The sequence below is a fragment of the Oncorhynchus keta genome, chromosome 28 (assembly GCF_023373465.1).
Source record: "Oncorhynchus keta strain PuntledgeMale-10-30-2019 chromosome 28, Oket_V2, whole genome shotgun sequence".
Taxonomy (NCBI): Eukaryota; Metazoa; Chordata; class Actinopteri; order Salmoniformes; family Salmonidae; genus Oncorhynchus; species Oncorhynchus keta.
In genome coordinates, this window is record NC_068448.1 from 77,034,169 (window position 1) to 77,043,267 (window position 9,099).

At 38.6% G+C, this 9,099-nt stretch overlaps 1 protein-coding gene and 1 long non-coding RNA gene across 5 annotated transcripts; both read left to right on the forward strand.

The window, feature by feature from the left end:
* Positions 1 to 3,056: 3,056 nt before the first annotated feature.
* Positions 3,057 to 7,417, forward strand: LOC118372977 (patched domain-containing protein 3-like). The gene is made up of 4 exons (XM_035759024.2): positions 3,057 to 3,827; positions 4,065 to 4,192; positions 5,181 to 5,326; positions 5,645 to 7,417. Exons 1-4 carry the CDS (start codon positions 3,144 to 3,146, stop codon positions 7,261 to 7,263), a joined length of 2,577 nt encoding a protein of 858 aa, XP_035614917.1. The 5' UTR covers positions 3,057 to 3,143; the 3' UTR covers positions 7,264 to 7,417.
* Positions 7,418 to 7,613: 196 nt separating this feature from the next.
* On the forward strand, positions 7,614 to 8,685 carry LOC127912917 (uncharacterized). 4 transcript variants are annotated; one of them, XR_008084048.1, is made up of 4 exons: positions 7,614 to 7,634; positions 7,705 to 7,795; positions 7,978 to 8,425; positions 8,489 to 8,685. It is a non-coding gene; the product is annotated as an uncharacterized LOC127912917 (long non-coding RNA). The 4 variants fall into 4 exon arrangements; XR_008084050.1 differs by having other exon boundaries at positions 7,615 to 7,634; positions 7,705 to 7,767; positions 7,943 to 8,425; XR_008084049.1 differs by having other exon boundaries at positions 7,617 to 7,634; positions 7,705 to 7,781; positions 7,915 to 8,425.
* Positions 8,686 to 9,099: the final 414 nt, after the last annotated feature.

The following is a 9,099-nucleotide window of genomic DNA, read 5'->3' on the forward strand; positions in this document are numbered from 1 at the left end:
GTACAGAACTACCACCACCAGGTTCTATCCCCAAAGTACAGAACTACCACCACCAGGTTCTATCCCCAAAGTACAGAACTACCACCACCAGGTTCTATCCCCAAAGTACAGAACTACCACCACCAGGTTCTATCCCCAAAGTACAGAACTACTACCACCAGGTTCTATCCCCAAAGTACAGAACTACCACCACCAGGTTCTATCCCCAAAGTACAGAACTACCACCACCAGGTTCTATCCCCAAAGTACAGAACTACTACCACCAGGTTCTATCCAGAACTACAACCAGGTTCTATCCCCAAAGACAGAACTACTACCACCAGGTTCTATCCCCAAAGTACAGAACTACCACCACCAGGTTCTATCCCCAAAGTACAGAACTACTACCACCAGGTTCTATCCCCAAAGTACAGAACTACCACCAGGTTCTATCCCCAAAGTACAGAACTACTACCACCAGGTTCTATCCCCAAAGTACAGAACTACTACCACCAGGTTCTATCCCCAAAGTACAGAACTACCACCAGGTTCTATCCCCAAAGTACAGAACTACTACCACCAGGTTCTATCCCCAAAGTACAGAACTACTACCACCAGGTTCTATCCCCAAAGTACAGAACTACCACCAGGTTCTATCCCCAAAAAGACCATGTTTGATGATGAATTATGATAAGGAGAGGTAAAGTTTACCTTTTTAGAATGGCACTAGCATGCGGCAATCAGTGACGTGAAACGTGTAGTTTTGACAAAGAACATTTTTTTATTGAATGATTCAGAAGGGAAAAGTACAGTTTGTTATACTGCACAGATTCACAACTGTCTGGTCATATTGCCAGGTTTGGTAAAAAAAATACGTGTGTCCATGTGCATACAAGTTCATACGTGGTTTAAGCATCTTTGGTTGCTTCCAAATCAGAGGGCATAGCTCACATGTGGGTAGCTATTGTGAAAACGAGGACCAATCATTGTCAGAGTATCAAAACAAATCAAATATTATTGGTCAACATACACATGGTTAGCAGATGTTATTGGTCACATACACATGGTTAGCAGATGTTATTGGTCACATGGTTAGCAGATGTTATTGGTCACATGGTTAGCAGATGTTATTGGTCACATACACATGGTTAGCAGATGTTATTGGTCACAACACATGGTTAGCAGATGTTATTGGTCACATACACATGGTTAGCAGATGTTATTGGTCACATACACATGGTTAGCAGATGTTATTGGTCATATACACATGGTTAGCAGATGTTAGCAGATGTTATTGGTCACATACACATGGTTAGCATGGTTAGCAGATGTTATTGGTCACATACACATGGTTAGCAGATGTTATTGGTCACATACACATGGTTAGCAGATGTTATTGGTCACATACACGTGGTTAGTAGATGTTATTGGTCACATACACATGGTTAGTAGATGTTATTGGTCACATACACATGGTTAGCAGATGTTATTGGTCACATACACGTGGTTAGTAGATGTTATTGGTCACATACACATGGTTAGTAGATGTTATTGGTCACATGGTTAGCAGATGTTATTGGTCACATACACATGGTTAGTAGATGTTATTGGTCACATACACATGGTTAGTAGATGTTATTGGTCACATACACGTGGTTAGTAGATGTTATTGGTCACATACACATGGTTAGTAGATGTTATTGGTCACATGGTTAGCAGATGTTATTGGTCACATACACATGGTTAGCAGATGTTATTGGTCACATGGTTAGCAGATGTTATTGGTCACATACACATGGTTAGCGGATGTTATTGGTCACATGGTTAGCAGATGATATTGGTCACATACACATGGTTAGCAGATGTTATTGGTCACATACACATGGTTAGTAGATGTTATTGGTCACATACACATGGTTAGCAGATGTTATTGGTCACATGGTTAGCAGATGTTATTGGTCACATACACATGGTTAGTAGATGTTATTGGTCACATACATATTGTTAGCAGATGTTATTGGTCACATACACATGGTTAGCAGATGTTATTGGTCACATACATATTGTTAGCAGATGTTAATGCGAGTGTAGCGAAATGCTTGTGCTTCTAGTTCCGACAGTGTAGTAATATCTAACAAGTAATCTAATAAATTCACAACGACTGCCTTATACACGCAAATGTAAGGGGATGGAATAAGAATATGTACATATAAATATATGGACGTACGATGACCGTTTCGGCATAGGCAAGATGCAGTAGATGGTATAAAATACAGTGTATACAGTTTAAGTCGGAAGTTTACATACACCTTAGCCAAATACATTTAAACTCAGTTTTCACAATTCCTGACATTTAGTCCTCGTAAAAATTCCGTGTCTTAGGTCAGTTAGGATCACCACTTTATTTTAAGAATGTGAAAATGTCAGATTAATAGTAGCGAGAATTATTTATTTCAGCTTTTATTTCTTTCATCACATTCCCAGTGGGTCAGAAGTTTACATACACTCAATTAGTGTTTGGTAGCATTGCCTTTAAATTGTTTAACCTGGGTCAAACGTTTTGGGTAGCCTTCCACAAGTTTTTGTTTTCAGAGACAGCATCAGAACCGCTAAGACAAACTAACATTAATCCTGATGCAGGGAACAGACATCAACCTGGACAGAGACAGCATCAGAACCGGGTATGTAAAGACAAATAAACATGAATCCTGAAGCAGGGAACAGAGCTTGGGAACAAACACATATAGTGGCGGTAATGACACAGGTGATTGAGTCCAGGTGAGTCCAGGTGAGTCCAGGTGAGTCCAGGTGAGTCCAGGTGAGTCCAGGTGAGTCCAGGTGAGTCCAGGTGAGTCCAATAATAGCACCACCGAGCACCAGGGAAGAGGGAGCTGGAGCAGGCGTGGCACCTAGTGATGTTATCACAACACAAACAGATAAACCACCTTATTTGTTAATCTGTAACCATTTATTGCCCTGACGCGGTCATGGTTGTGATGCATCCAGGGCTGGCAGAGCCGGTACTGAGGAGAACTCTTCACAGGAAGCTTATCACGTCACCATGTTCAGAGGAAGTATAGCTTTATGACTGTAAAGTCAACAGATATAATTCAAGGCGAGTTCTTTTTTTTTCTAGTGCCACAAGTTGAAAAGGAGAATAGAAAATGGCTGGGTGCAACACAGACTGCGTTGAGAAACCGATAGCTAGAGGATTTGAAATACTTGGGCGTTTTGTTGGTAGACACCACTGGTGGTTTTTGATTCTTCCCATGTTGATTTCTGCGGGTCTTGGCGGAGGATTTTACTTCCTTGCGGACAGAGAAGCTAACGGCATTGAAGAGATGTTTACACCCATGGACGGACCAGCGAAAGACGAACGACAAGTGGTGAAAGAATACTTTCCACAGAATGACAGCGACTTCTCACGTTTGCGTCTCTATACCGAAGGGACCTTTGCATCTCTCATAATTGTTACGCCCGCAGCAAATATCCTCACAAATCCTGCTTTTACAAAAATTATTGCTATGGATAGGGAAGTGAAAGCCATTGAAGTAGGAACATTTCATTTCTCAACCCTTTGTGTTAAGAAAGGTGATGTGTGCGTGTCAAATTCAATCTTTGATATTGTAAAAACTCCCAATGTTACCGCTATTGATTACCCCTATCATGACAACATTTTCATCGCGTCTGAAATTGGTGGCGTGAAACTGAAAACTGGATCAACTGAAATTGAAAGCGCAAAGGCAATTCGACTTTTTTACTTCTTAAAAGAAGACAACCAGACTGTAAATACGATGTGGCTGCAGAGGTTCATAGAGACCGCGTCCGCGATGCAAAAAGAAGAAGGCGTGAGTACATGGTTTTAGAGACACATAACATGTTCTCTTGTCAACTTGTATAGGATGGGTGTCTTCTCACCATGTTTAGTCCTACAGCCTAGTTGATCAAACTGCACATTTTAAGCTCCATTTAAAAAAAAAAAAACATGTAATGTCATGATAATTTGATTATTCAAACATATTGAGTTGTTTTACTAATGTTACCTGAATATGGTCTTGTATCTATATTCTTATTTGTCTTTGCAGATGACCATATCGTATTTTACATCAATATCAAGGGATGAAGAGTTTGAGAAGAGCTCTGACTCAATCATTCCTCTCTTCTCATTGACCTATGCCCTGGCCATCACCTTTTCAATCATATCTTGTATAAGGTATCTTTTCTGATTTCAATAAATATAGGACAATGAATAATAGGACAGCTCGGATGGAAAATCGCAATGACTGTTAAAAAGCTAGATTTTAGGGCTAAATTCAAATCAAATCCACATTTTGACCCACAATGCTTTTAAAAAAAAAGACAAGTCAGAAAGGACTATAACAAACAAACAAACCATTTTATGAAAAACTCCTTCTCAGCATTTACATTTGAATTATTTAGCTCTTATCCAGAGTCATTTACAGGAGCAATTAGGGTTAAGTGCCTTGCTCAAGGGCACAGCGACAGATTTTTTATCTAGTCATCTCTGGGATTTTTACCTACAAGTAATGATGATGCTGTTTAATCAGCTTCTTGGTATACCACATCTGTCAGGTGGATGGATAACCGTGCCAAATGAGAAATGTTCACTAACAGGGATGGAAAAAAACGTGTTCACAAAATTTGAGAGAAATAAGATTTTTGTGCGTACGTAAAACTTTGGGGGGGTCGTCTATTTCAGTTCATGAAACATTGGACCAACATTTTACATGTTGCGTTTATATTTTTCTGTTCAGTGTTATCAAACGTTACGTTCAACAGTGATTGAAATCAAAAGGAACGACCCACCAGGAACTGACAGTAAAAACACAACTTCTCCAAACCGAGGTTGAAACGTTCATTACTGATGGGCACGACATCGATTTACAAATGGTGTCTTTCGTCGCACAGTAACATCGCTATTGCTAATATTTAATATCAATATGAGGACTGAGAATCCAATTCCAGAGCCACTCGTTGGAGTCTGAAACGATTCCACATCATCAGTCAACATAGTACAGCTCAATTGAAAATGATAATAACTGTGTTAATTATCTGAAACTAGATTTGTGGCTCAAATCAGTCGAACGCACATAGTAACTGTATTACTGTTTTCAAGGCATATCAGAGAGCACTACTTATTAGCGTTTACCCACGCTGGGACTAATGTTGTGTTTGTCTAGGTTGGACTGTGTTAGGAACAAGGTGTGGGTGGCGACCTTTGGTGTCCTCTCAGCTGGCATGGCGGTGTTGTCCAGTTTTGGGTTGTTGCTGTACTGTGGGATGCCCTTCGCTATGACTGTGGCAACAGCTCCATTCCTGATTCTGGGTAAGAAACAAACTCTCATTATGATACAATAAACCAATGCAACTGACATCCTGTTTAGGCCTGATATGAAATTTACTCGGATTGTGATCTTAACAGATGTGATCACACAGTCGTCCGGAACAGCTGATGCTCTCATGCATGCCTCAGTGTTGCTTGCCTCGAAGCGAGCATAGAAGTTATTTAGCTCATCCGGTTGGCTCGTGTCACTGGGCAGCTCGTGGCTGTGATCTTGTGATCTTAACAGATGTGATCACAGGAATGAACACGGGTAGAAACAAGATCTGACATTTTGTAAAACAGTGTCCTTTTTCTCCACAGGAATTGGTGTTGACGACATGTTCATCATGATTTCTTGTTGGCAGCAGACTCAAGTTCATGACAACGTAGAGGACCGTATGGCAGCTACATACAAAGAGGCAGCTGTTTCTATCACCATCACAACACTAACTGATGCCCTGGCTTTCTTTATTGGTCTGTTAACTCCCTTTGGTTCTGTACAGTCCTTTTGTATGTATACTGGCACAGCTGTGCTGTTCTGCTACTTGTACAACATCACCTTCTTTGGTGCATTTCTGGCACTGAATGGAAGACGTGAAAAGAGCAACAGACATTGGCTGACCTGCATGAAGGTTTCAGAACCAGAGGAGAATTCTGAAAAGTACAATATCTGCTCTGTAGGAGGAGCTTATGATCATGAAACAGGAAAAGAGGAACCGATGCCAATTAACAACTTCTTTAAGACGCACTATGGTCCATTTCTAACAAATAATTGGACCAAGGGGTTTGTGATCCTGCTCTATGCTGTATATTTAGGCTCAAGCATCTATGGTTGCTTACAAATCCAAGAGGGCATAGACCTTAAAAATCTAGCAGCCGATAGCTCATATGTGGGTAGCTATTATGATAATGAGGACGAATTCTTTTCAGAGTATGGCCCAAATGTTATGGTTGTTGTGACAGACAGTGCGTTTAAATATTGGGACGAAAGTGCTCGGAATATTCTTGACTCCTGCCTTCAAAACTTTGAAGGTCTACCAATGGTTTCTCAAAACAGGACCGTATCTTGGCTCAATGCATATCTTACATTTGGAAAGATGACCCATTTGAATCTAAGTGAGGAAAATACATTCAAAAGTCATTTGTCTGCATTTCTCGAGAGGTCTGATTTCATACAAGATGTGAATTTTACAGACAACACAATATATGCTTCGCGTGTGTTCATTCAGACAGTCAACGTCAGTACAGCTGTTGATGAAAAGAACATGTTGAACGAGCTTCGGGAGACGGCTAGTGGTTGTTCAGTACAGTTGGTTGTTTACCACCCAGCTTTCATATACTTTGACCAGTATGCAGTCATTGTTAGTAACACCATCCAAAACATTGTAGTTGCCACTCTTGCCATGCTGGTGATCTCCCTCCTGTTGATTCCCAACCCCATATGTTCTCTGTGGGTGACCTTTGCCATTGCCTCTGTCATAGTGGGCGTTGCTGGTTTCATGGCGTTTTGGGACGTCAATCTCGACTCTGTATCCATGATCAATCTTGTCATCTGCATCGGTTTCTCAGTGGACTTTTCCGCTCACATTTCCTATGCCTTCGTCTCTAGCGATAAGAGAACTGCTAACGAGAAGGCTATAGATGCGGTCTATCACTTGGGCTATCCTATCATACAGGGAGCTGTGTCTACTATCTTAGGAGTGGTGGCTCTGTCTGCTGCTGAGAGCTACATCTTCAGAACCTTCTTTAAGATCATGTTCTTGGTCATTTTGTTTGGGGCCGTCCATGGTATAGTGTTTATCCCCGTGTTTTTGTCTTTCTTTGGAATCTGCAGCGCTAAAGTTGGCGATGAAGAAGGTGCAGGTGATAACCCTCAAGATAATACCTATCAATTGAAACAGAAAATGAATGCTAATACTGTTTGTGAAAACAATTTCTGACTGTCCCTTAAAACTGCTGGGCCAGGTGGTCATTAATTCTTGAAGCAGCTGAGCACTACCCCCAGCTGAAGGATTTGCACCTGTTTCTACTGAAAACTATCAGACATAGAAACTGCTAGAAAAAACATCAAATAAAGTTCATGATAAAAGGACATTATGGTAAAGTGTACATAGCTTTGATTGTGGTGTTTTACCCCCTATTGGAAGGAAATATAACACATTGTGTATGAACGCTTAGCAAATCTGACTTGCATTTGACAAATGTAATTATATTTGAGTCATATGTAGGAATCTATAGAATAAGAATGTCTAAGTCATTCTGAAAAACACATAAGCACAGTAGGTTATAAGTTATAGATTACAGGTTATAGGTTATAGGTTATAGGTTATAGGTTATAGATTACAGGTTATAGGTTATAGGTTATAGGTTATAGATTACAGGTTATAGGTTATAGGTTATAGGTTATAGGTTACAGGTTATAGGTTATAGGTTATAGGTTACAGGTTATAGGTTATAGGTTATAGGTTATAGGTTATAGATTACAGGTTATAGGTTATAGGTTATAGATTACAGGTTATAGGTTATAGGTTATAGGTTATAGGTTACAGGTTATAGATTACAGGTTATAGGTTATAGGTTATAGGTTACAGGTTATAGGTTATAGGTTATAGGTTATAGGTTATAGGTTATAGGTTATAGGTTATAGATTACAGGTTATAGGTTATAGGTTATAGGTTATAGGTTATAGGTTATAGATTACAGGTTATAGGTTATAGGTTATAGGTTATAGGTTACAGGTTATAGATTACAGGTTATAGGTTATAGGTTATAGGTTATAGGTTATAGGTTATAGGTTATAGGTTACAGGTTACAGGTTATAGGTTATAGGTTATAGGTTATAGGTTACAGGTTATAGGTTATAGGTTATAGGTTATAGGTTATAGGTTATAGGTTATAGGTTATAGGTTATAGGTTATAGGTTACAGGTTATAGGTTATAGGTTATAGGTTATAGATTACAGGTTATAGGTTATAGGTTATAGGTTATAGGTTACAGGTTATAGGTTATAGATTACAGGTTATAGGTTATAGGTTATAGGTTATAGGTTATAGATTATAGGTTATAGGTTATAGATTACAGGTTATAGGTTATAGGTTATAGGTTATAGGTTATAGGTTATAGGTTATAGATTACAGGTTATAGGTTATAGGTTATAGGTTACAGGTTATAGGTTACAGGTTACAGGTTATAGGTTATAGGTTATAGGTTATAGGTTATAGGTTACAGGTTATAGGTTATAGGTTATAGGTTATAGGTTACAGGTTACAGGTTACAGGTTATAGGTTATAGGTTATAGGTTATAGGTTATAGGTTATACATTCTTTGTTGTTGGTACTGAGTTTGTGTCATGTATTGCAAAGGTAAAAATATATATATATACATATATATATATATATATATATATACATATACATATACATATATATATATATATATATATATATATATATATATATATATATATATATATGTATATATATATATATGTGTGTGTGTGAGATTTCATATTTCATTTCTATTTAGTCATATTGAGTTTCAGTCTATCATAACTGTGTGATATAGTTTTTTTCTGTAGCGTCTATTTTTTATTCATTTGGTTTGTGTTTTTCCACAAGGCATTTGAAGTGTTGTGTTTATTATTTTACTACGTCTGTTAATTACACACAAGTAGACTATGTTGATGATATTAATGGTAGATGAATCCGTATCGCGGATGTTCAACGTTACAGTGTGCAATTTAACACCAGAAAAGTCATTTTGACTCAAACATTCTA